Source organism: Phyllobates terribilis, unplaced genomic scaffold (genome assembly GCF_046119375.1).
Source record: "Phyllobates terribilis strain yellow unplaced genomic scaffold, ASM4611937v1 Scaffold_5__5_contigs__length_657084704, whole genome shotgun sequence".
NCBI classification, from domain to species: domain Eukaryota; kingdom Metazoa; phylum Chordata; class Amphibia; order Anura; family Dendrobatidae; genus Phyllobates; species Phyllobates terribilis.
This window is the reverse complement of record NW_027362765.1, coordinates 575,539,423-575,567,287: the sequence shown is the minus strand read 5'-3', so window position 1 is coordinate 575,567,287 and position 27,865 is coordinate 575,539,423. Positions and strand designations below refer to the sequence as shown.

General features: G+C 43.9%; 1 protein-coding gene across 1 annotated transcript in view; it reads left to right on the top strand.

Annotated features, from left to right (window-relative positions):
* The window catches only part of CHAT (choline O-acetyltransferase), a 202,789-nt gene that overhangs the window by 134,584 nt on the left and 40,340 nt on the right, over positions 1-27,865 (top strand). The window contains exons 9-12 of the mRNA XM_073685964.1: positions 652-752; positions 12,487-12,615; positions 13,903-14,025; positions 18,086-18,227. Of these exons, the coding sequence (XP_073542065.1) occupies positions 652-752; positions 12,487-12,615; positions 13,903-14,025; positions 18,086-18,227 (495 nt within the window). The remainder of the gene's footprint in view (positions 1-651; positions 753-12,486; positions 12,616-13,902; positions 14,026-18,085; positions 18,228-27,865) is intronic.

Sequence of the window (27,865 nt, the reverse complement as noted above, 5' to 3'; positions counted from 1 at the left end):
TAAATATTTTTTTATTCATCATTTGAATCCTGACAGAATTTAGAAGACAATTTTAGGTTGACAGAAAACAGAAGAATATTACTAAAAGCAAATTTGACAACAGAATCTCTTGGCAAATGGCATCCATTGGAAACTCACCTTCACTCAGTGGATCTGCAATTAAAGAAGTTGTCCACTACTTTCACATTGATGCCCTATCCTTACGATAGGGCATCAATGTATGATCGGCCAGGGTCCAGCACCCAGCACTCTCACCGATCAAATGTTATCGGTGCCAGCTGCAGTCGCCGACCGGAAGTGCTTACCTGCGGTGCTTGGCCTTCCATCTGTAGTGGTTGCTGTGAGGTACTGCACATCCGCCTCCCATTGAATTGACTAGGAGGCGGATATGCAGTAACAAGCGCAGGCCGCTGCCGCCCTACGGATAGGGCATCAATGTGAAAGTAGTGGACAACTCCTTTAACTTTGGCTATGTGTACTTCCCATAATCTCCTTATGTTTTTCAGACCTACAGCAAACAAATAGCATTCAAAAAAGCAGTGATTTAAAATAATGATTGTAATGAATTGGTACATACCACGCTAATGGGTTTATGTGATTGGCTTCCACAATGCTCTTCACGTGTTATCATTTTCTTTTCTCATTCTTTAGTTTGTCGTGGGCAGAGATGGCGTTTGTGGAACCATATGTGAACACTCACCCTTTGATGGAATAGTGCTTGTGCAATGCACTGAACACCTGCTCAAATACATGTGAGTTTACACCATGTCCGTTATCTGTTATTTTATAAGGGGAGATAATACTATATTTTACACTAAATTTTGCTTATGGAAATGTGTTTTATATTTGCTTCCGTTCATTTAGTTCTGTTTAAATGGCTGGGAATGTTAGCCCAAGTGATAAGTAACAGGATTTTTTATTTTTGCAATTGCAAACATTTTTTACTGCAAAGTGTTTCATCGCGGATGAAATAGTTTTTTTTTTTCACTTTTATTTATTGGCATGGTGCTGCAATGTTTTACATGAATAAGTGTATTACTTATTACATTGTGAAAGAGACTCAGCACTCAAAATGGCAGAAACTGAACAGAAACTTTTAATGGCAATCCAAAAGAAAAATATTTAACGTTTCGGGCCCTAGATCCAGACCTTCGTCAGAAACTGATAGCCGTAGTGTGAGTATACATTTGAAGGGGAGCAGCTCAGTGGCGGTGTGACTGCATTTTGTGTTTGCATGCAAAAGAATAAGAAATCAGGAAGGGGGCAAACACTTTTTCACACCACTGCATCTCAAAACACTGATTTGTTGGGGTTTTGCGGAAGCACCCATAATTCTGATAATAGGAAAACTTTAGTCTTTTGCTGACACTGCATATCAGGAGCATGATAGGTCACTGTCTACTGAAATTAAAGAGAACCTGTCACGTGCAAAAACACTATTAACCTGCAGATATGGAGTCAATCTGCAAGTTAATAGCGTTCTGAACCTGCTCAGTGCTTGCACTTTGAGCCCCGCTGATGGAAGTAAATGAACTCCTCTCAGCAGCATTTGGCATTCAATCATAGGGGGCGGCGCTGGCGTGGGTTCAACCACTGCTCTGTGTATAGAGAGCGGTGGCTGTAACTGCCCTCCTGCCATTGACTGACAGCAGGCCCTAATGCTGAGAGCTGTCAGTTATTTCAGGGGGAGCGGTTACAGCCGTCACTCTGTATACACACAGCGGTGACTGAACCCACGCCAGCGCCACCCCTGTGACCGAAATGTGAATGCTACTGGAAGAAATAAAACTCATTTCCTCCCGGGAGCGGGGCTCAAAGTGCAGACACCAGGCAGGTTCAGAACGCTACTAACCTGTAGATAAACCCCATAGAAAAAATAGCAGTACTTTTCACGTGACAGTTTTCCTTTAAGAGAAGTTATGAGGACCTTTCGCAGCAGCTGAATCCCCACCAATGCTCTTTTACATCCAAAACACCATATCATTAAATTCGAGATGATTTCCTCTTTGACGTAACAAACAATGACCTTAGTAGAATTTTAATAGCATTCTAAAGTGTTCCACCATTGCTCACAATAACATTTAAAATGTTACCTATTGTATAAAATGACTATTCTCCAACTTCCATCATCCTACCGGCAGGATAACTAGCTTATCCCGGATAAAGCCTCCATATCTTGCTCATAAATTCATGACACATAATGAACAATTATAATATTAAATACTTTATTACCAACTGGCTGCAAATTGCAGTCTGGTATGTTCTCCCCTCCAGCGAATGTCTGTCAGAATAAGCGGAATTATAAATATTCTCGTGCTGAAATTTGCAGTCTTTGCAGGTTAAAGAATAAATCTAATGTTGATCTGGATCCTGTGGTCCTCACAACAATGAGTGCACCATACATAGAATAATAGCCAACGCTGGGAGACACATTTTACTCTGCGTGTTTGACTAAATGAAGAAGCACAAGATTTTGTCTAGAATAAACTTTTTTTAAATGATTGGTGACTTTTGGGATACAATATTAATTTACAAATATGGCCATATCGCTAATACACAACAGATAATACACATATATACATGAATACGGGCACTCGCTCACATAACCACGTCTTCTAGGGGTCTTGGCTCACAGGGTTCGCTGGGGTGTGACTTTAGTCTTCTCTGCATTATTACACTGTGAGCATCTCCCTTTTCGGAAATGAAATACAGCAATAAATAAAAAGGCCCCGATCACTGGAACAATATTTAAATAAAATTAGAAACGACCAAATCAGGGGAGCAGCTGGAATTAAACAAAAGCAAAAATTGGCCACTTTTGTTCTGGTGACAGGTTCTCATTAAGCATGAACAAACATGTCCTGCTCTTGACCAGATGTCATTATCACAGCTGTTTCACATTGCTTATAATGACCAATAAAATTTGGATCAAGCAGTCAAAGCAGCTTCATTTATCAAAAAAACAGGTGGTCAATGCCGTCCTTTTTTATTGGCATCAAAACTGTGCGGCATCGGCCCTGTCTGCTCTTCCTCTTACATAGCTATGTGTTTGAATTTAAAAAGAATGTGTCAATGAAATGAACGCATCAATGCTTTTTATTATGAACACTTTTGTATGTAGCGCCAACATATTCCGCAACAATTTACATTTATGGAGGATAGATGTACAAACAATACCAGACATCACAGAGTAACACAAGAAATAAGAGGAGTCAGGGCCCTGCTCACAAGAGCTTACAATCTATGAGGAAATAGGGGAGACATAAAATGTAAAAAGTGACAATATTTTATAGTCCAGCCAAGATAAAAGGGTATACATGTAAAGTTGTGTGAACCAGTCACCAGCTAGTATCTGTGTATGTCCAGATACAAAAGATTACTTAGGAAACCAAATTAATGGAGGGAGCACTACCAACAGTTAGATTACTGAACAGATAACAAAGGCCTGCCATAAAGATGGGTTTTAAGGGCACATTTAAAACTGTGGACACTGGGAATTAACCATAATGTCTAGGGAAGTGCATTAAAGAGAAATGGTGCAGCACATGATAAGTTTGGAGATGGGAGTGGAAGGTTTTCATAATGGCTTTACTGTGTAGGCTGGAACAGAATTGCTAAAATGGTGATTTAATGACCGCTCTACTGTACCACCGGTGGCTTAGATAAGGCATGGTGGTGACACTATTACTATGGCGGGTTGTACGCCATCACTTGCTGAACCATGTAATTTTCTTTCAATTACCATCGTTTCATTGAAGCATACACACTGTTCTGCATCACAATATGGTGATGCTAGATAGATGAGAGTGCACCTGGAGCATCACTAGTCAGATATTCTTCATTTAATGTTGGCCTCAGTTTATTGGCTAAATTGATACTACAGATGTAGTATTTCTTAAAATTATAAAAAATATCCTGATGCATAAAAGTGCATCCCACACCTAGCTATAGAAATTCAATGAGTTTTGTTGTGTTAACTTTCTGCATTGTGCTATCTTTCTTGTATGTCAGTTTAAGAAAGGCTGTATTTGTCATATGTAAGTCATGTAAGAAGATTGATTTTGGATTTATTCCCCTTTAATTTTAATGGTCTTGAGAAACAAAATAAAACAATTATACTTCAAAGTTAATGAAATTTCGTTGATTTCATTAATTCAAAATATTGTTTGCCAAACTGCACTTCAATAATTAAATATGGTGTGGAAAAATAATATAGATGATATTACCAGATACTGCACAGGGGCCCGAGGGGTAAGAGCATAGGCGGATTATAATGAGGGCAATCTGGGCTACCGCCCGGGGCCCCGGGGCTCCATGGCCAGGTTGCCTTCATTATAATATGTGCAGCGCCGCGGCACATACCGGCAGTCAGAGGCGGGGGGCCCCAGGACCGCTCCCCCAGCAGCAGCGCACTGCCGCTGCTTCTTCTTCAGCCGGGCCAGCACACAGGGAAGTTAACAGGTGCAGTGCTGGCCCGGCTGAAGAAGAAGCAGCGGCAGTGCAACGCAGCACGCCGATACAGTTAAACACTGGGACATGATCTCCCTACACTGCCATGCAGCCGCTTTGGGGCCAATGAGGCAGGGGGTTCCCGGTGCCCTCGCCAGCACCGGGTCCCCCACATGCCATCCCAAGTTCAACTGTATCGACACCCGGGATGTCGATACAGTTGAAAGCAATGATAAAAGAGGGAGTGTCAACTGCCGTCTCACCACAGCAGGTGCGATTACATCAATTGATCTCGCCTACTGTGCAGAGCAGTGAAGACAAAGCTTCAGAGTGCTCGCTGTAGAGACCAGAGCAGCGGGGGAAAAAGGAGGAGAGGTGAGTATTTGTCACAGGTGTGTCAGATGTAACAGTCGCTCTGGATCTGGCTGCAGAAGGTCACTGCATTTGGCATTGCAGATGCCTTCTTAACCCTTCTGACTTTTGGACCCAGCGGCAACTTCCCTCCTGCTCTGATTGACACACCCTGGTCTGGGTGTTTATAAACTCTCAGTCTGCTTCAGTGAGTCGCCAGTGATATTCTCATTTTCCCTTGTGAAGGTTTGGAACAATAGCAGTCGGCTATCTTTCTCTCTGGTGCCCTTGGAAGACATTTGGTGTTATCTCTCTTTTGTCTACTCAAGCTAAGTTTTCCCCCCTTTGTTTGTCTCCCTTGTTGCCTTTAGTTTATAGTGGGGACTAACCAATGCTCACCCCCCCTCCCTCCCTATCTTGGGCCTAGCTCTAGGGATATTCAGGGATTAGGTTTCTGTTCGGCGATAGGTGCAGAATATATATAGGGATGGTAGGATAGGTAGGGTGATATTAGATTTGCCTAGGGGTCTCCATTCCCCCTTTCGCTAGCGTTTGGGCTATTCTCCACTCATCCCTTCATCTTGCACTTAGTCTTTCCCACACTGTGTGTGACTGTATTGTATTTTTTATGGGGAGTGCATTATGCTGTATGGAGGACTATAGGGTGCATTATTCCATATGGAGAACTGGGGTACATAATACTGTATGGAGGACTATGGGGAGTGCATTATACTATATTTATAACTATGAGATACATTACACTATCCTGAGGACTATGGGGAGTGCATTATACCTTATGGAGGACTATGGGGTGCTTTATACTGTATGGAGTACTATAAGGGGTGCAGCAGGGGCGTACATAGAAATAATGGGGACCCATAGCAGAAGTTCTAATTGGCGCCACCCCCACCACCAAAAAAAAAAATTGTTGGGGTCACAGACGTGCATTTCTCACAACTCTCCAGCCTTTACATAGTAATTTTCCTCCTGCTGAAGTCCTATATTCCTCTTTCAGTGCCCCCATAAAGTATTTTGCAAACAAAAGTGCCCCCCAAACACAGTATGATACCCCCATGGTGAATTCCTCCACATGCACAGTACAATGACCTTACTGTACCCCACCTCAACTCCCAAGGCAAAGTATGGTGACCCCAACACAGTATGATCACCCAACTATGACCCCCACACAGCTCTCCATGCACTATAATAGGCCTACATACAGTATAATGGCCCGCACTAGCCCTCCAAACAGTATAATGGCCCTGACACAGTGTGATGGACCCACACAATCCTTCACACTGTATAATTGCTTTCATACAGTATAAGGGACCCCCACATATTATAACGACCCCACATAGCCTTCCAGATTGTATAATGAACCCCTCATAATCCTCCATATAGTATAATGCACTCCCATGGTCCTCCATACAATATGATGCACTCACAATGGACACCATAAAATATAGTGCACTCCCCATGGTCCTCCATAAAATATAATGCACTCCCCATGGTCCTCCATAGAATATAGTGCACTCCCCATGGTTCTCCATAGAATATAATGCACCCTCCATGGTCCTCCATATACGGTCGTCCATACAGTATAATACAACCCCATGGTCCTCCAACAGTATAATGCACCCCCATTGTCCTCCATACAGTATAATCCATCCCCATGGTCCTTCATACAGTATTATGCACCCCCATGGTCCTCCATACAGTATAATGCACCCCCATGTTCCTCCATAAAGTATAATGCTCTCCCATGGTTCTCCATTCAGTATAATGCACTCCCATAGTCCTCCACACAATATAATGCACTCCCCCATGGTCCTCCATAGAATATAGTGCACTCCCCATGGTCCTCCATAGAATATAATGCACCCTCCATGGTCCTCCATATAATAAAATGCTCTCCCCATGGTTCTCCATAGAATATAATGCACCCCCCATGGTCCTCCATATAATAAAATGCTCTCCCCATGGTCCGCCATATAATAAAATGCATGCTCTCCCCCTGGTCCTCCATACAATATAATGCACCCCCCATGATCCTGCATACAATATAATGCACCCCCATGGTCCTCCATACAATATAATGCACCCCAATGGTCCTCCATACAATATAATGCATCCCCCATGATCCTCCATACAGTATAATGCACCCCCATGGTCCTCCACACAATATAATGCACCCACCATGATTCTCCACAGAGTTTAATGCACCCCCATGGTCCTCCATACAGTATAATGCACCCCCATGGTCCTCCACACTATATAATGCACCCCCCATGATCCTCCACACAATATAATGCACCCCCATGGTCTTCCACACAATAACAATATAATGCACCACTATTGTCTTCCATACAGTATTATGCACCCCCCACAGTCATCCATACAGTATAATACACCCCCGTGGTCCTCCAACAGTATAATGCACCCCCATGGTCCTCCATACAGTATAATCCATCCCCATGGTCCTTCATACAGTATTATGCACCCCCATGGTCCTCCATACAGTATAATGCACCCTCATGTTCCTCCATAAAGTATAATGCACCCCCATGGTTCTCCATTCAGTATAATGCACTCCCATAGTCCTCCACACAATATAATGCACTCCACCATGGTTCTCCACACAATATAATGCACTCCCCCATGGTTCTCCACACAATATAATGCACTCCTCCGTGGTCCTCCACACAATATAATGCACCCCCATGGTCCTCCATACAGTATAATGCACCTCCATGGTCCTCCATACAGTATAATGCACCCCCATGTTCCTCCATAAAGTATAATGCACCCCCAAGGTTCTCCATTCAGTATAATGCACTCCCATAGTCCTCCACACAATATAATGCACTCCCCCATGGTTCTCCACACAATATAATGCACTCCCTCATGGTCCTCCACATAATATAATGCATGCCCCATGGTCCTTCACTCAATATAATGCACTCCCCATACTGTATGATGTCCACCGGTCACTGATTTAAAAAAATAAATACAGTACTCACCTCTCCTGGTTCCAGCCGATGCTCGTCTCCTCAGCGTGCGGTGTGAAGCGCCGGATATCTCAGAGCAGCGGGAACCCTGTAATGACGTCATCGCACCCGCTGCTCTGAGAAGTCAGACTCTGAGGAAGAATGATGGGGGTGGAAGCATCTGCTGACACTCCCTCCTCCATCATCATTTCTCGCGCTGGGATCCCCTATGGCCATCAGCGCAATCAATGATGATGGAGGAGGGAGCGTCAGCAGACGATTCCACCCCCATCATGCTGTGTAGCCAGGCAGTGCGGGTACTAACGGGCAGAGGCGGGGCCCGGTGTGGGGAGGTCCCTGTGCAGTGAGGGCCAGGTGCGGCCCCCCAGCTCACGGGCCCCATAGCAGTGGCGTGGCCTGCCGCCATTGGCAGTACGCCACTGGGATGCAGTATACTATATTGAGGACTATGAGGAGTGCATTATACTATATTGAGGACTATGGGGGATGCATTACACTATATGGAGGACTATGGGGAGTGCATTATATTATATTGAGGACTATGGGAAGTGCATTATACTATATGGAGGACTATGGGGAGTGCATTATACTATATGGAGGACTATGGGAAGTGCATTATACTATATTGAGGACTATGGGGAGTGCATTATACCATATGGAGGACTATGGGGAGTGCATTATACCATATGGAGGACTATGGGTAGTGCATTTTACTATATTGAGAACTATGGGAAGTGCATTAAACTATATTGAGGACTGTGAGAAGTGCATTACACTATATTGAGGACTATGGGATGCATTATACTATATTGAGGACTATGGGGAGTGCATTATACCATATGGAGGACTATGGGGAGTGCATTATACTATATGAAGTCTATGGAGAGTGCATTATACCATATGGAGGACTATGGGGTGCATTATACTGTATGGAGGACTATGGGTAGTGCACTATACTATATTGAGAACTATGTGGAGTGTATTATACTATATTGAAGACTATGAGAAGTGCATTACACTATATTGAGGACTATGGGATGCATTATACTATATTGAGGGCTATGGGGAGTGCATTATACCATATGGAGGACTATGGGGAGTGCATTATACTATATGAGGACTATAGGGAGTGCATTATACTCCACTGAAGTCTATGGGGAGTGCATTATACTATATTAAGGACTATGGGGTGCATTATACTGTATGTAGGACTATGTGGAATGCATTATACTGTATGGAGGCCTATGGGGAGTGCATTATACTGTATGAAGGACTATAGGGTGCATTATGCTATATGGACAACTATGGGGAGTGCATTATACTATATGGAGGACTATGGGGAGTGCATTATACTATATGATGGACTATCTGGAATACATTATACTATATGGACGAATATGGGGAGTGCATTATACTGTATGGAGGACTATGTGGAGTGCATTATACAGTATGGAAGACTACGGCGAGTGCATTATACTGTATGGAGGACTATGGAGTGCTTTATACTATATGGAGGACTATGGGGGGTGTATTATACTGTATAGAACAGTATGGGGATTGCATTATACAGTATGGTGGACTATGTGGAATGCATTATACTGTATGGAGGACTATGGGGAGTGCGTTATACTATATGGAGGACTATGGGGAGTGCATTATACTGTATGGAGGACTATGGAGTGCATTATACTATATGGAGGACTATGGGGAGTGCATTATACTGTATGGAGGACTATGGGGAGTGCATTATACTGTATGGAGGACTATGGGGAGTGCATTATACTGTACGGAGGATTATGCGGAGTGTATTATACTATATGGAGGACTATGGGGAGTGCATTATACTGTATGGAAGACTATGGGGAGTGTATTATACTGTATGGAGGACTATGGAGTGTGTTATACTATATGGAGGACTATGGGGTGCATTATACTATATGGAGGCTACTTAGAGGTTCTCATACAGTGTGGGGGCTACTGTAAAGGGGCCATCATACATTGAGGGGGCCATCATACACTGAGAGGGCCAAGCCATCATACACTGAGGGGGACAGCATACCGTGTGGGAGCTAATGTGGGGCCTTTTTACAGTGTGGGGCCATCAAACACTGTGGGGGCTACTAAGGGGTCAGTATACTGTGTGGGGGCATTATACTATGTACACACGTGGTCAACATTGTTGGTACCCCTTGTTTAATGAAAGAAAAACCTACAATGGTCACAGAAATAACTTGAATCTGACAAAAGCAATAATAAATTAAAAATCTATGAAAATGAACAAATGAAAGTCAGACATTGCTTTACAACCCTGCTTCCACAAATTTTTTAAAAAATTAAACTGAAATAGGCCTGGACAGAAATGATGGTACCCCTGAAAATAATGTGACAAAAGAGACATGTTAAATCAAGCTGTGTCCACTAATTAGCATCACGGGTGTCTACAATCTTGTAATCAGTCAGCGGGCCTGTATATAGGGCTGCAGATACTCACTGTGCTGTTTGGTGACATGGTGTGTACCACACACAACATGGACCAGAGAAAGCAAAGGAAAGAGTTGTCTCAGGAGATTAGAAAGAAAATTATAGACAAGCATGTTAAAGGTAAAGGTTGTAAGACCATCTCCAAGCAGCTTGATGTTCCTGTGACTACAGTTGCACATATTATTCAGAAATTTAAGATCCATGGGACTGTAGCCAACCTCCCTGGATGTGGCCGCAGGAGGAAAATTGATGACAAATCAAAGCGACAGATAATACGAATGGTAACAAAAAAGCCCAGGATAACTTCTAAAGAGATTAAAGGTGAACTTCAAGCTCAAGGAACATCAGTGTCAGATTGCACCATCTGTCTTTGTTTGATCCAAAGTGGACTTCATGGGAGACGACCAAGGAGAACACACATAAAAAAGCCAGACTGGAATTTGCCAAACTACATGTTGACAAGCTACAAAGCTTCTGGGAGAATGTCCTATGGACAGATGAGAAAAAAATGGAAGTTTTTGGTAAGGCACATCAGCTCTATATTCACAGATGGAAAAATGAAGCATATCAAGAAAAGAACACTGTCTCTACTGTGAAACATGGAGGAGTCTCTGTTATGTTCTGGGGCTGCTTTGCTGCATCTGGCACAGGGTGTCTTGAATCTGTGCTGGGTACAATGAAATCTCAAGACTATCAAGGGATTCTAGAGAGAAATGCGCTGCCCAGTGTCAGAAAGCTTGGTCTCAGTCGCAGGTCATGGGTCTTGCAACAGAATAATGACCCAAATAACAGCTAAAAACACACAACAATGGCTAAGAGGAAAACAATGGACTATTCTGAAGTGACCTTCTATTAGCCCTGACCTAAATCCTATTGAGCAGCTTTGGAAAGAGCTGAAACATGCCGTCTGGAAAAGGCAACCTTCAGACACGAGACACTGGAGCAGTTTGCTCATGAGGAATGGGCCAAAATATCTGTCGAGAGGTGCAGAAGTCTCTTGACAGTTACAGGAATCGTTTGATTGCAGTGATTGCCTCAAAAGGTTGTTCAACAAAATATTAAGTTAAGAAGAACCATCATTTCTGTCCAGGCCTATTTCATGAGTTTCATTTTTTTTTTAAATTCTGTGGAAGCAGGGCTGAAAAGCAATGTCTGACTTTCATTTGTTCATTTTCATAGATTTTCAATTTAGTATTACTTTTGTCAGATTCAAGTTATTTCTGTGACTATTGTGGGTTTTTCTTTCATTAAATGAGGGGTATCAACAATTTTGACCACGTGAGTATAGGAGAGCATCATACTGTGTAGAGAAGAGTTGTACAGGGGGGAGACTCGGGACATTATTAAATGTTAAGTGGGCACTTGTTGTTATATGGGTGCTCAGGTTATTGTGACTGTCAAAGGGGCACACATAGGGCACACATAGGGCATTATTACTTTCTAGGGGGAAAAATGTGGGCACTGTTTTCAAGGGCACTTTGATAGGGCAATAATATATTCCAGAAGGTTGTTTAATCATCTAGAGGGCACACAGTAGGTACAGTAATAGGGACACATACAGCAGCAGCAGCTCAGCATTGGGGCATCAGCAGGATAAGGAGTTTGTGCAGGTTGGGGATGGATGAGGATGGTGCTAAATGTGAAAAGTCTAATGTGTCTTTGTTGTAATCTCTGCAGACGAGTCCTGGCTGGAAGAAGTTGTTATGTCCTCTCTCCTCCTGTACCAGTCTCTGACTCGTTTTTGTTCAAATGATTGTACTTGTTGTTTGCTATGTATATCCCTTTTAAACATGTAAAGCGCCATGGAATTAATGGCGCTATAATAATAAATAATAATATGTCGGTCTGTGCCAGATGGAAAAGTGAATGACTCCACCAGAGCGAACGTCAGCTGTAAGTCACCATCTATAACTGTACTGTAATCTCTTACATGTTCTACAGGACTGGAATCTACCACTATGTGGTCACCATATGGCAATAATATCAGTGTTGGTCTTTGTACGTAACAGTGCGGTCACCTGCTGAGGTTCCCCTACATCCAATATTAGGGTGCGCCACCCCCCTGAACCAAACCCCTAGCAACACCTCTGCTATTTAGATATGAAACTGCTGCTAAAGTGCTGCGTCTCGACCATTAAATAAAAAAATATTTCTAATGTTTAATCTATATTAAAGCTTTTCTTCCTGCATTTTTCAGGAAAAACAGTCCCAAAAAACTAGTAAGAGCAGATTCTGTGAGTGAACTCCCTGCACCCAGGAGGCTTCGGTGGAAATGTTCCCCAGAAATCCAGGGACATTTAGCATCATCGGCCGACAAACTTCAAAGGTATGAACTGTATTATCACATTGTTATGTGGAGATCTTCTATAAATACTATAAAAAGATTTTGGTTTATCTCTTGCCTATTGAAAATTCATATGTGCCAGTAGCAAATTCAGGTTTGACTGAAAGAAATACAGAGATTTAAAGAACACTGAGGGGTATTAATATTATTAGTTTTTATACCAGGGTGATGGGGGTTATAGGAAACGTGTCCCTCTTTGGACATGTTCAGTAAGGTTTCATATGAATAATTCATACTTTTTGGATTTTTGCTATTTCCCGTTGAAGGCAAGTGCCCAAATAAGTGACAATTTTTTACAAGTATTGTAACTATTGATTTAGGTAAAATACAAATATATTTCCATCATGTGAAATCATGGTTCTATGAATGCACCCTATAGCCGCCACAATCCTGGAGCGCTAAGAGTCCAAACAGCGATCAATTTTTTGTTGGGATATGCCATAAGAATTTCATCTTGTACTTCGAGTGTTATATTTGTTAGGCGTTTAAAATAAAATCTTTTCTTCAATATACGTTCTATTATGATTGGAAAGATACCATATTTGTGCTCTTTATTAATACGTTAAAAAAACCTTTCTATGGCGAAAAATATATATTTTTTAAACCGCTTTAATACATTTTTAGTACCACTATGAGACTTTACAACGCGATCTGCTGCTTATATAATTTTCCAACGCATTATTGCCTGTCAGTACCAGACAGCCATTTCAGTTTTTAGGTTGTACTTTCAAAGATGGGGTCAATGGGGTGACAATTGGTGACCCCATCCGACAGACTCCCTTTAAAGGGGAACATGCTAATATCTTAACCAATTGAAATGGAGCCGCATTGACTTCCCGGGAAAGTCCGTGTCAAACTAGTGTTCACACACAGCAATTAATCTGAGGAGGCTGCGTTCCAGGAGAAGGAAGAGAGCAGCAGCCTCCACCAATGATGAGACAGGAGGTGTTTCTCTGACTACCTCAGACTCCTTGTAGACAGAGAAGCTAAACTGTTGTCACAGTTTATAGATATGCCCCAAGTGACGCAGAGTTAAAAAGCATCTAAGAGCAGAGGAAAATAGCTAAGCATCCACCATACATACTAACAAATAATTTCTTTAAGTAATGACTGTACAGTCTCAATAATGTTTATCTGTTTTTTAAAAATGTATATAAATCAGCCTTCTATAAAAAAAAAAACAACTAAAAGTGTATAGTAGCTAAAGTAGACAAGTGTCTTGTTATGTGTTTGAGCATATAACCCATATTTTTATCTGTCTTTTTGCAGGATAGTGAAGAATCTTGATTTCACAGTCTATAGATTTAAAGGATATGGAAAAGAGTTTATAAAAAAGCAGAAGATGAGTCCAGACGCTTTTATTCAAGTATCTCTACAGTTGGCGTTTTATAGGTGAGCAATCGAGCATCTTTAAATATCCATTACTTTACAAAGTACTTCCGTAAAGGGAACCTGTCATTTTAAAAAATGTTACTAACCAGCAGATATGGGGTTAATCTATAAGTTAATAGCGTTCTGAAGCCATGCGGCGACCACACTGAAAGTCGGGCTACCGGGAGGAAATTAACTTTATTCTTCCGAGCAGGCTGTGGCTTTCAGTCATAGGGGTGGGCCGTTGTAGCTTCAGTCATCGCTCAATATATAGTGAGTGGTGGCTGTAACTGCGCCCCAGCGCTGACTGATAGCTGGCTCAGCAGTGTATCTGTACAGAGCAGGCTGTCAGTCAGTGCCGGGGTGCAGTTACAGCCACCACTCACTATGTATTGAGCGATGACTGAAGTTGCGCTTCCGTGACTGAAAGTCAGAGACTGCTGGGAGGAATAACGTTCACATCCTACTGGTAGCCAGGCTTTCAGTGCGGCAGCCACACAGGTTCAGAACACTGTGACCCTTCAGATTAACCCCATATCTGCAGATTAACAGCATTTCTTCACATGATAGGTTCCCTTTAAAGAAAACATAGTTGTTAAACCCTGTTGTAAATTATAACTCTGTTTAACACCATACACGAGTTACATTGTCGTGGTCTAAACTATTGATACTTTAAGCATGGGAGTTGTATTACTTTTTCAAACTAACTACAAGTCTATGTATGTATAATGAAAAGTATGCAGGATTTATTAGAATTCAATTATGCCAAGCTATTAGATGATTACAGAAATAAATGATGTTGACTCACCCATTATCCATCATTTATACAGAACATACAATGCTAATGATTTTACAGTTACAGTAGTTAAATGGTGGTTAGATAGTCACTGTTAATTCAACAAAATTATCATTTGATGGCTAATCAGTTATTAACAGTATTGTAAAATACTCTATTTTACCAAAAATGATGATTTTGTCCCCTTAAAAAAGAGCTCAAAAGTTTTGGCCACTACTGTAGGTATCTCCCTTTTGTCTAACTTGCTATCCACTGCCAGTGTCAAACAGCAGAAATATAGCAAGTGGGTATTTGTCTCTCACCACTGGCTCTCCTGCTTATCAAACTGCAAACAGCAATTGGACAGTGCCAGATTCAATGGATGCAGGTATTTGGGGGAAAGGAAGTTTTAGCACCTATAGTGGTGGCAGAAGGCTGTTGATTTTAAACCACCTACTCAAAAAGATTGTACATGGTAAGTTATACAGCAAGAGAATTGGAGTTAATTCCTGGACATACTAGATAGACTGGACTGTTCATTAAAAGTAGTTAAAGGGGTTGTCCACTTTCAGGAATGTGAACCCCAAAAGCTGGAAAATAGTTAAAATAACAAACAGAGCAGGTATTCACCCTCATTGATTCTCATTGTTTTGGTTGTAATGGTTACATCGTGTCGACAGCACATATTTCCACTGTAGCTAATCATTGAGCTCAACAGCGATGCCGATGTAGGCTTCACGAGCTGCCCCGCACATTGGCTACAGCAGTCATTCGCATGGTTGACATCATGTTACCACTTCAGGCAAAACACTGAGACCAGTGCAGCTGCAGGGAGGAGGCGTTGGAACAAAGGAGGCTGAGTACCAGCTTTGTTTGTTATTCTATCTATTTTTCAGCATATGTGGTCAATTGTCCTGAAAGTGGAAAACGCCTTTACTTAACTTGTGAAGAATGAGGGCAGTAAGGTAATTCTTTTATGTTGGGAGTGAAATGACAGATATGCTTTAAGCATGCACACAGTAAGACTCAGTTTGGATGGAACAGGCTAGAAGAGCTCATCCAAGGTATTGGATTGGTATTATCCTGCAGCGATGTGGACATACCAGATCAGCTGAACACGGGTTTGGTAAATGCAACACAATTGAGTAGACCCATTTAAAACATTAAATAAATTGTCTCATTTAGAAGAAATCTGGTCTATATTTGCTTAGGACTGCTGAGCTGAACCCTCACTCTATGGGTCACTGTCTCCACCATGCTATGAGAGCGATATTTGTACTTGGGGACTCGAACAACCCTTGTAAGACAATTGAATGGCCAGCATGTAGTACTCAATTATCTCAGCATCAGCTGCGGCAGGGAAAATAACCGGCTAGCTGTGGCTAACAGAATAAGCTGATTGCCGAGGGTGGCGGCATTATGGAGGCTTAGTTTACTGACAGTCGACAGTTGCTAAATTTTTCTTTAACTTATCGTACTAAAGATCTAATGAGACAACAGTTTTAATTAACAAAATGTTTTTTATGAGACTGTGGCAAAGTAAAAATCTCATTCAAATACAGTACAGACCAAAAGTTTGGACACACCTTCTCATTTAAAGATTTTTCTGTATTTTCATGACTATGAAAATTGTACATTCACACTGAAGGCATCAAAACTATGAATTAACACATGTGGAATTATATACTTAACAAAAAAGTGTGAAATAACTGAAAATATGTTTTATATACTAGGTTCTTCAAAGTAGCCACCTTTTGCTTTGATGACTGATTTGCTCACTCTTGGCATTCTCTTGATGAGCTTCAAGAGGTAGTCACCGGAAATGGTCTTCCAACAATCTTGAAGGAGTTCCCAGATATGCTTAGCACTTGTTGGCCCTTTTGCCTTCACTCTGCGGTCCAGCTCACCCCAAACCATCTCGATTGGGTTCAGGTCTGGTGACTGTGGAGGCCAGGTCATCTGGCGTAGCACCCCATCACTCTCCTTCTTGGTCAAATAGCCCTTATAGAGCCTGGAGGTGTGTTTGGGGTCATTGTCCTGTTGAAAATTAAATGATGGTGCAACTAAACGCAAACCGAATGGAATAGCATGCCGCTGCAAGATGCTGTGGTAGCCATGCTGGTTCAGTATGCCTTCACTTTTGAATAAATCCACAACAGTGTCACCAGCAAAGCACCCCCACACCATCACACCACCTCCTCCATGCTTCACGGTGGGAACCAGGCATGTAGAGTCCATCCGTTCACCTTTTCGGCATCGCACAAAGACACGGTGGTTGGAACCAAAGATCTCAAATTTGGACTCATCAGACCAAAGCACAGATTTCCACTGGTCTAATGTCCATTCCTTGTGTTCTTTAGCCCAAACAAGTCTCTTTTGCATGTTGCCTGTCCTTAGCAGTTGTTTCCTAGCAGCTATTTTACCATGAAGACCTGCTGCACAAAGTCTCCTCTTAACAGTTGTTGTAGAGATGTGTCTGCTGCTAGAACTCTGTGTGTCATTGACTTGGTCTCTAATCTGAGCTGCTGTTAACCTGCGATTTCTGAGGCTGGAGACTCGGATAAACTTATCCTCAGAAGCAGAGGTGACTCTTGGTCTTCCTTTCCTGGGGCCATTCCTCATGTGAGCCAGTATCTTTGTAGCGCTTGATGGTTTTTGCAACTGCACTTGGGGACACTTTCAAAGTTTGCCCAATTTTTCGGACTGACTGACCTTTATTTCTTAAAGTAATGATGGCCACTCGTTTTTCTTTACTTAGCTGCTTTTTTCTTGCCATAATACAAATTCTAACAGTCTATTCAGTAGGACTATCATCTGTGTATCCACCTCTGCACAACACAACTGATAGTCCCAACCCCATTTATAAGGCAAGAAATCTCACTTATTAAACCTGACAGGGCAAACCTGTGAAGTGAAAACCATTTCCGGTGACTACCTCTTGAAGCTCATCAAGAGAATGCCAAGAGTGTCCAAAGCAGTCATCAAAGCAAAAGGTGGCTACTTTGAAGAACCTAGAATATAAGAAATATTTTCAGTTGTTTCACACTTTTTTGTTAAGTATATAATTCCACATGTGTTAATTCATAGTTTTGATGCCTTCAGTGTGAATGTACAATTTTCAAAGTCATGAAAATACAGAAAAATCTTTAAATGAGAAGGTGTGTCCAAGCTTTTGGTCTGTACTGTATATGGGATACATTTTTGAACATGACTGATATCACATTGTATCCCCCCACTGTAAATGTCTTAGAAATTCCTATGGTAAATAAATATACAGCATTACATAGACTATTCTCCTCTACGTAGGTGCCACAGAAAGCTTGTCCCTACATATGAAAGCGCCTCCACTCGCCGATTTCGAATGGGGAGAGTAGATAACATAAGATCATCCACATCTGAAGCTTTAGCTTTCGTAAACGCAATGGTGGATGGTAAAGCTACAGTACCGGTAAGATCATTTTCTATTTTTATAAGACTCCTTTGCAATGAAGAAATTCTGAAAAGGAATCAAAATCTAAAATATGTATGAACTTTTTTGATTCTGACTCATCGAGGAGAGTGCCAAGCAAAGGGCCATTTTATAAATTTTCCAGTGCCATAATAGGCCATATGAATGCACCTTTAAAAACTTTTTTTTATTGTTCTTTAATTTACTAAATGCAAAATTAAGCAACTTTCTAAATAGTCTCTATGTAAAAATGTCATACTATTTTACTTGTAAGAGAGGTACAGGTGTAGCAATCTCTAAAATGACAGGTGTGGTGGTCTACAATGCTATTGTAGTGTACCTAATCAATCAGTGGTGTTCATGTACTTTGTATTAGTGATGTTACACCACAAAGTTTGTGTATGAATGTCCAGAATGGCAAACGAATATTTGTGGTTGTTTGCTTAATCCCTTCTTAGCATCCGCCATATATACAGTGCTGTCTGCAAGGTCTTTCGGCAAACACCGCTACATTAGCATTGTGTGTCATCTGTTTACTATAGTTAGCACTTGTGGTCATTTAACTCCTTAGGTATAGCAGCATTTCCTCTGAACTCTATCCTCGTGAACCCGCCCAGGGAGGAGTGGACAGGGGGTGCTGATGCCAAAAAAATGGCTTCCAGACCTGACATCTGCAAAAGTCTACTAGGCTTTGTAAAAGCAGGGTCTAATAGGCTGCATATCGGTGTGCAACAAGCAAATATTACGGACTTCAATACAGAAATTAGACCACCGAAACATGAAGTCTTGTAGTAGAAATAAATTAAAAGAAAAAAGAACTTTCAATCAAAAAACACTATAATATTGTAAAGCATTGCATTAGAAAAAAATGTAAAAAAAATACACACTTGGTATCTTCAAGTCCATCATGAACTGAACAATAAAATTATGACATTTTATCCCTCAGTCAATCCCATAAAAAAAGAAAGAGATATTCTAAAATTGCTGTTTTCAGTCACCTCCTCGCCGTAAAAAAAGAATCTAAAGCAATCTAAAAGACATACATACCCAGAAACTGTGTTATCACAGCGTACAGCTCGTCCCCCCTCCAAAATAAAGCCTCAGCCTACTTTATTTTTGGAATGTAGAACAATAGGTACACAAAGGGAAGTAGCAAAAAAGTGTAAATTGAACCCTTTAAAATATACAGATTTATTTAATTATCATTAAAATGCACCAAATATCCCAGGTGCACAATAAAAGAACCACAACATGGATATCTGAAGAGCGATTTGTATGATATAATCAGACCATTCATAAAACAGCCAGATACACAGAATCGAGGGGACACAGATATATACCGTAGGTTATAAGACCCAATAATCCCCCAGAGAGCAAATGCTGTAGTTGTAGATGAAAGATAAATAATGCGTCATTCCAGGTAATATCACAATTAATAGGACCTATATCTCCGTAGGATGGATACTAGGCTGTACCTGCCTAGCAGCGGGGGTTGGCACCCTAAGATTATGGGATTTGGCACCCCAGCTCCACGGCGGCTCACCCTCACTCACCCTGGTTGCCCCTACTAGACATATAATACAGATAAATTGCTAATCTAGACAACATAGTTCCTATGCTAGGAGGGATATAAAGAGCACGTCGACAAAAAATATAACAAAAGGCTTATCGTATTAGTGGACAATCATGCTGTCAGTCTCATTTTCTCTGCCTCAATGCATTTCACCAAACGGTGGATCATCAGGAGGCCCTTGTATAAATCATAGAAGATGGAGATAGCTAGGATGGTGTAAGGTGATCAGAGGTCCATTGTGATTTTTTTTCGGTGAACACATACCAACCAGCAAGAATTCTGGCTCTCACAGACCTGTTCATTTTTCTTTTAGAAGCCCTCCTACTCTGCACTCATTACCTGCATTAAGTGCACCTGTTTGAACTCGTTACCTGTATAAAAGACACCTGTCCACACACTCAATCAATCATACTCGAACCTCTGGCCAAAACCAAAGAACTGTCTGAGCACACCGAGCACAAAATTGTAGGCCTCCACAAGGCTGAGATGGGCTACAGGACAATATGCAAGCAGCTTGTTGAGAAGGCAACAACTGTTGGCACAATAATTAAAAAATGTAAGAAACACAAGATGACTTTCAATCATCCTCGGTCAGGGACTCCATGCAAGATCTCGCCTTGTGGGGTAAGGATGATTCTGAGAAAGGTCAGGAATCAGCACAGAACTACACAGGAGGACCTGGTCAATGACCTGAAGAGAGCTGGGACCACAGTCTCAAACATTATCATTAGTGACACACTACGCCGTCATGATTTAAAATCCTGCAGAGCATGCAAAGTCCCCCTGCTCACGCCAGCACATGTACAGGCCTGTTTCAAGTTCGCCAATGACCATCTGGATGATCCAGAAGAGTCATGGGAGAAGGTCATGCAGTCAGATGAGACCAAAATAAAACTTTTTGGTATCAACTCCACCCGCCGTGTTTGGAGGAAGAAGGATGAATACAACCCCATGAACACCATCCCATCCGTGAAGCATGGTGGGGGAAACATCATACTTTGGTGGGGCTTTTCTGCAAAGGGGACAAAACTAATGCACCGGATTGAAGAGAGGATGGATGGGGTTATGTATTGTGAGATGTTGGTCAACAACCTGCTTCCCTCAGTAAGAGCTGTGGTAGATCGGTTCACTTGATTGCACATAGAGGTATGCAGGAAATCTGTCTCTTTAAATTCTTCCCAGATTTATTAGGCAGCATAAACAATTGGAAGTAAAACAAACACGGCCCTTTGGGCAAAAATAGGAAAGCAAAATAAAGTGGTGATACCAAACACAGTGTTATACACACGCCCGGACTGACTGGCATGTGCGTGATTAGTGATCCCACTGTGCCATGAACCGGAGAGTGCCTGGAGGGGCGTAACTAAGTATCAACCCGATCCGACCCAGGTCGCACAACGGCTACGATGCCGTGCACCAGGGAGGAACCGAGCAGAGGGACCAGGTGTCACTCCAGGTCAGACCCCGGACACGGCTGTTGACCCACACCGGGGAATACAGAAACAGGCAGGTTAGAGTACAGGCTGGGTAGGGTCCAGTACAGACTGGGAGACGGGTTCAGAGCCGCAGATGCGGTAATCAAACAGAGTAAAGCGAAACCGCAGGTGCGGTGGACAAGGCTGAGCAGAGCGAAATCGCAGGTGCGGTGGACAAGGCTGAGCAGAGAGAAACCGCAGGTGCGGTGGACAAGGCTGAGCAGAGCGAAACCGCAGGTGCGGTGGACAGGGGTGAACAGAGCGAAACCGCAGGTGCGGTGGACAGGGCTGAGCAGAGCGAAACCGCAGGTGCGGTGGACAAAGCTGAGCAAAGCGAAACCGCAAGTGTGGTGGACAGGGCTGAGCAGAGCGAAACCGCAGATGCAGTGGACAAGGCCGAGCAGAGCGAAACCGCAGATGCGGTGGACAAGGCCGAGCAGAGCGAAACTGCAGGTGCGGTGGACAGGGCTGAGCAGAGCGAAACCGCAGGTGCGGTGGACAGGGCTGAGCAGAGCGAAACTGCAGATGCGGTGGAAAAAGCTGAGCAGAGCGAAACCGCAGATGCGGTGGACAAAGCCGAGCAGAGCGAAACCACAGATGCGGTGGACAAGGCTGAGCAGAGAGAAACCGCAGACGCGGTGGACAAGGCTGAGCTGAGCGAAACCGCAGATGCGGTGAACAAGGCTGAGCGGGCAGGAACCGCCGGAGCGGTAAGTAAGGCAGAGCAGAGATAAACCGCCGGGGCGGTAAGCAAGACAGAGCAAGGCGGAAACCGCCAAAGCGGTGAGCAAAGACAGAGCAGAGGGGACAGGGCTCTGTTCACATGGAACAGACTGGAAGGGAAAGGCAGAACTAGATACACACAAGGTACTTGCAAAGAAGTAGCGAGTGGACTCCAAACTCACAGACGGAAGTACAGCGACAAAGAGTAGGAGTTAGGTGCAGGTTCAGACTCTGCAGAAAAAGGAAAGGTACAGACATAAAGAAAAACAGGTAATAGGCTAGGAGAGTGTTCAGACAGGAACTGAGTGTTAAGACAGGAACTGACACTGCAGCGAGATACAGGAGTGAGTCTGGGTATACGGCCCCCAGAATGGTGGACAAACAGGCTAGAAGACACAGATAACAGGTCTGGGTATGCGGCCCCCAGAAGGCAGGACGAACAGGCTAGGAGCGTGTTCAGACAGGCCTGGGAATACAGCCTCCAGGAAGGCGGACAGGCAAGAAAAACAGAACAGGACCTGGCACATCAGAGGCAAGAAGCCCTCTGAAGATAATAGTTGCTCCGGCACCAGCTTCAAGGTGGAGCTGGATTAAATATCCAGTGACAGACAGCAATAGGCTGAGGACGCATTAGGGGTGTGCCCACAGCAGCTACAAAAAACAGGAAGTAACCGGGCGACCGCCCTAAGCAGTCAGAACAGAGACAAACAGACAGCATGAATAGAAGCCAGGCTAGCAGACTGGATTGAAGATCAAGTTTGCGATCTTGCATAGTGAGAGATGGTGCACCATGCAAGCCCGCCACCAGGTATGTTACAGTACCCCCCCTTACATCCCCTCTTCTTCAAGCCTGCAAGAGTGTTCCGCAGAGAATTGGGAGGCCAATCCTTCTCTTCAAGAGGATTACCTCTTCTGTCCACTAGAGGAAACGAAACTGGTCTCATCATCTTGGTAACTAGGATGCTTCCTCCCATCAAGCCATCCTCAGCAATGGATGAAGTGGGTGAAGTACCAGGTACAGGTTGTAAGAAAGTCTCTGTCCATTTGTTATCAGGTAGCACCCCGGAGGGTTCAGGAGACAACTGGAGGTCCTCCGCCTGGTTAGATGGGTGCAAAGACTTGGGGGTATCCACCGCCTCGATGGACGCAAGGCCAGATTTATTAGAAATGGAGGGTCCATACTTTGGGACCATCTTCAAACTGGTTTCAGAGATGACATGTCTGTGAGGCGGGATGGTACCTGAAGCCAGATCATTGGTACAATCATCGAGACTGTGGGGACATTGCCTCCGCTTCTCTTCCTTCGGAGACTTCAGCGCACAGCGAGTCAACGACTAGCCGATCTGGTGAAGAAGAAGAAGACATTGCTGACTGTCCTGAAGATATGGGGACTGGACACCCCTTGTACCTTAACAGTCCCCCAAGATACACCATGCAAGGTCTCCAGACCTGAGCGGGCACTAGATCTCTCGGCTCTGGACGACTTGTGGGTAAACCAGTCAGCACCTGAAAGGAAAGCTTCTTCAAGTGTAATGCTCCAATCTGGAGCTTAATTTGTACAGACATCTTTTGACTGTTTCTGAGTAGGGCTCGTCCTTCTGCTGACAATGCCCAAACCGGCTTCTGGAGTTTTCGGACGGGAATCAGACACTGACTCTTCAAGGCTTTAAGCCCGAAACTTCCGATTAATCCGAGGCTTTTACTTGCCACGGAGACAGTCATGGTCATCTGTGGAGAGGAAACACTAACGCCCAGGGCAGCCTCTCCTACAGGCCTAATGTCTTGGGATTCTACAACCTTCACTGGACAAAGACCGTCAAGGGGTCCCAAACAACCGCAGTGGGACTGCAATCCAATTTCGTGACAGAGTTCCGGCCTCTGCTTTGCCTGCCGAACATGGTCAACTTTCATGGATTCCGTGCGGGTAGCTGCTTCTACAGGCTGGGGAACAGGAGGTCTTTGGGAGGACAGAACCTGGCGTGATGGCTTGCCTCTACGCCTAGCACGTCTGGACTGCCTCTTGAGGTTGGGAAGAGAAGTATTCTGTGGAGCGTAGTCATCCTGTGAGGATTCTGGGTGGGCAGCAGTCTCTTCAGGCTGGAGAACTGGTGAGTTATCCACACACATTACCCATCGGGGCTGCTCCGGAATATTGGGAAGGGAAGCTTTAGCAGAGGCTTCAGGATTGGGGTCATCAAAGACCATGAGAAAGGCAACCAGGAAGGCCTGCAGGTCAAGGACAATAGGATCCCATGCTTCCCATAGGGGGGTGATCCATTTCAAGGCATCACCCGCTAGGTAGGATATCATAAATGCCACTTTAGCCCAATCGGTAGGAAAATAGAGAGGGCATAACTTGAAATGCAGCATGCATTGCTCCACAAACACACGGCTTTGTTTAGGATCCCCATAGTACCGTGGCGGATCCGCAGGAACGGGTGCAGAAAGCTCCATTTGGGTTGGTGCATACATCGCCTGGACATCAGCTTGCGAAAAAAAAATTTCTTGGTGCACGTTTTTGCCAGAAAATGTCTCTGAGAGCGAAGGGCCGTGGGGCTCAACGGGAACCATGGCCTGAGCAAACTGTTATGCTCACGCCCGGACTGACTGGCGTGTGCGTGATTAGTGATCCCACTGTGCCATGAACCGGAGAGCCTGGAGGGGCGTAACTAAGTATCAACCCGATCCGACCCAGGTCGCACGACGGCTACGACGCCGTGCACCAGGGAGGAACCGAGCAGAGGGACCAGGTGCCACTCCAGGTCAGACCCCAGACACGGCTGTTGACCCACTCCGGGGAATACAGAAACAGGCAGGTTAGAGCACAGGCTGGGTAGGGTCCAGTACAGACTGGGAGACGGGTTCAGAGCCGCAGATGCGGTAATCAAACTGTTATGATCTGCAACATAAACTAAGGAAAGAATGGGAAAAGCTGTCCCTACAGTAAGACTATGCTGAATCCCTACGATGTAGCGGGCAGCCTGTTCCTTGCGAACAGACCCGCCTTCGTCCTCGGCTAGTCTGAACGGAGACCTATAGAATAAAGGGAGGGGTCCCTAAAAGAACTAATGACTGGGGCAAAAATGGGACACCTCCTAACAGAAGTTGTTGCAGAGCAAAAAGACAAACTGACAAAAAGTACTAGAGGTCCCAGAGGACCAAGCAAACTAGACAGAGATAGGCACCGAAGCACCTGGCTAGAGAGACAGGCAAAAAACACTGAAGTCCAGCAAAGCCAGAAGAGCGGAGCTGGAATATATAGGCAGCTGGTCACGTGACCGCAAAACACAAGATAGCAAAAACTAACAGGAGGGTTCTAACAGTACCCCCTCTTTTATGAGGATCCTCCGGATCCTCCAGGACCAGGCCTATCAGGAAACCTCCTGTGGAAAGCTTTAACAAGCCTAGAGACATCATCCGTGCTTACCCAGGAGTTGTCTTCGGGACCGAAACCCTTCCAGGAGACAAGATACTGTAATTTCCCTCTATGCCATCTTGAATTCAAAATACGAGAAATTTCATATTCACCGTCTTCCACCACAGGAGGAACTGTGACAGTGGCATCCCTATTAGAAACGTCAGCCTTTTTCAACAAGGAAACATGAAACACAGGATTAATCTTCCAGGAAGTAGGCACATCCAACCTGACAGCAGATGGGTTAACAACCTGAAGCACTTTAAATGAACCCACAAACTTAGGACCCAGTTTTTTAGAGGGAATCCTCAACCGCAAGTTCTTCGAGGACAACCAAACCATGTCACCCACAGTAAACAAAACCTCTTTACGTTTTCTGTCAAAATACTTCTTGGACTTTTTGTTAGCCTCTTACAACGTACATTAGTCCAAACTCTCTCCAAATCACCGGAAAAATTCTCCTCCTCCGGCACCGCCGACCCCAATTTGGAGAACGAACCAAAAGACGGATGTCTCCCAGTGCAACAAAAAAACGGAGAACCCCCAGCAGAGGAGGATGTATGATTGTTAAGAGCAAATTCTGCGAGAGGCAGAAACTCAGACCACACCTCTTGATTGTCTGCCACAAAACAACGCAAAAACTGTTCAACATCCTGGTTCTTTCTTTCAGTCTGTCCATTAGACTCAGGATGATAACCAGACGAAAATGACAAATGAACTCCCAGCCTGTCACAAAAAGCACGCCAAAAGCGAGCCACAAACTGAGGTCCTCTATCAGAAACAATATCCGTGGGAACGCCATGGAGCTTGACAATCTCCTTAACAAATGCCTTAGCGAGGGTCTTGGCGCAGGGCAACTTAATGAATGGAACCTAATGACACATCTTACTAAAACGGTCCACGACCACCCAGATGACAGTAAAACCCTCAGACACAGGAAGATCAGTAATAAAATCCATAGTGAGATGCGTCCAAGGTGCACTAGGAACCTCCAGAGGGCAAAGCAACCCCGCAGCAGGAGTATGTGAAGCCTTTGACCTAGCACACACAGTACACTGACGCACCCACTTGATGACTTCCTTCTGCCATCCAGGCCACCAAAAACTGCGACTGATAAGTCTCTTAGTCTCCGAAACTCCAGGATGACCTGCCAACCGAGACTCATGACACTCCACAAACAAATCTCTCCTAAAGGCTCTAGGCACGAACAACCTCCCATGGGGAGTGTTAGATGGAGCATCATCTTGAGCATTCAGAATCCCATTCTCCAAATCGGAGTCCAATGCCGCCACCACAACTCCTTTCTGCAAAATGCTCTCCTCCTCGGCACTGACCGTAGGAGAGAAGCTGCGAGATAAAACATCAGCTTTAACGTTCTTAGTACCAAGGATATAGGTAAAAATGAAACCGAGAAAAAAAAGTGCCCACCTAGCTTGACGGGCATTCAAGCGCTTGGCAGCATCCAGATAGATCAAATTCTTATGATATGTGAAAACCTGAATAGGAAATCTAGCGCCTTCCAAAAAATGACGCCAGTGTTCAAACGCAAGTTTAATAGCCAGCAACTCCCGATTTCCAACATCATAATTCAGTTCGGTTTCCGAAAATTTTTTCGAAAAGAAGGCACAAGGTTGTACTCCACCCTTGTTCTCCTGAGACAAAACTGTTATGTTCTGCTACCAGAGCTAAGGAAAGAGAGGAGATCTGTCCCTACGATAGAACTCAGCTGAATCCCTACGATGTAACAGGGAACCTGATCCTGCGATCAGACCTGCTAAAGTCCTAAGCTAGTCTGTACGGAGACCTATAGATGTGGGGAAGGAATCCCTACAAGTACTAAGGACTGGGAGGAATATGGGACACCTCCTAACAGAAATAGTAGCAGACAGACGAACAAACAAAATATATAGAACATAGAGGTCCGTAGACCAAGCAAACTAACAGAGTTAGATACAGAGCACAGGCTAGCTAGAAAGTAGTTATACAATGAAGTCCAGCAAAGCCAGAAGGGCGGAGCAGGATTAAATAGGCCAACAAGGTCATGTGACCAGCAAAGGAAAAAACCTAAGAGCAAGGTTCTAACAGTACCCCCCCTTCTAAGAGGATCCTCCGGATCCCCTAGGACCAGGCTTATCAGGAAATCTCCTGTGAAACGCTCTGATAAGTCTGGACGCGGAAACATCATCTGACCTCACCCAAGAGTTATCCTCGGGTCCGAAACCTTTCCAGGCCACAAGATACTGCAAACTACCTCTATACCGTCTAGAGTTAAGGATGCGAGAAATTTCATATTCCCCGTCCTCCACCACCGGAGAAACAGAGGCAGAGGCGTCACCATCCGACACAACAGCTTTTTTTAACAGAGAGACATGAAATACCGGATTAATTCTCCAGGAGGTAGGAACCTCCAACCTAACAGCAGATTGGTTGACAACCTGAAGCACCTTAAAGG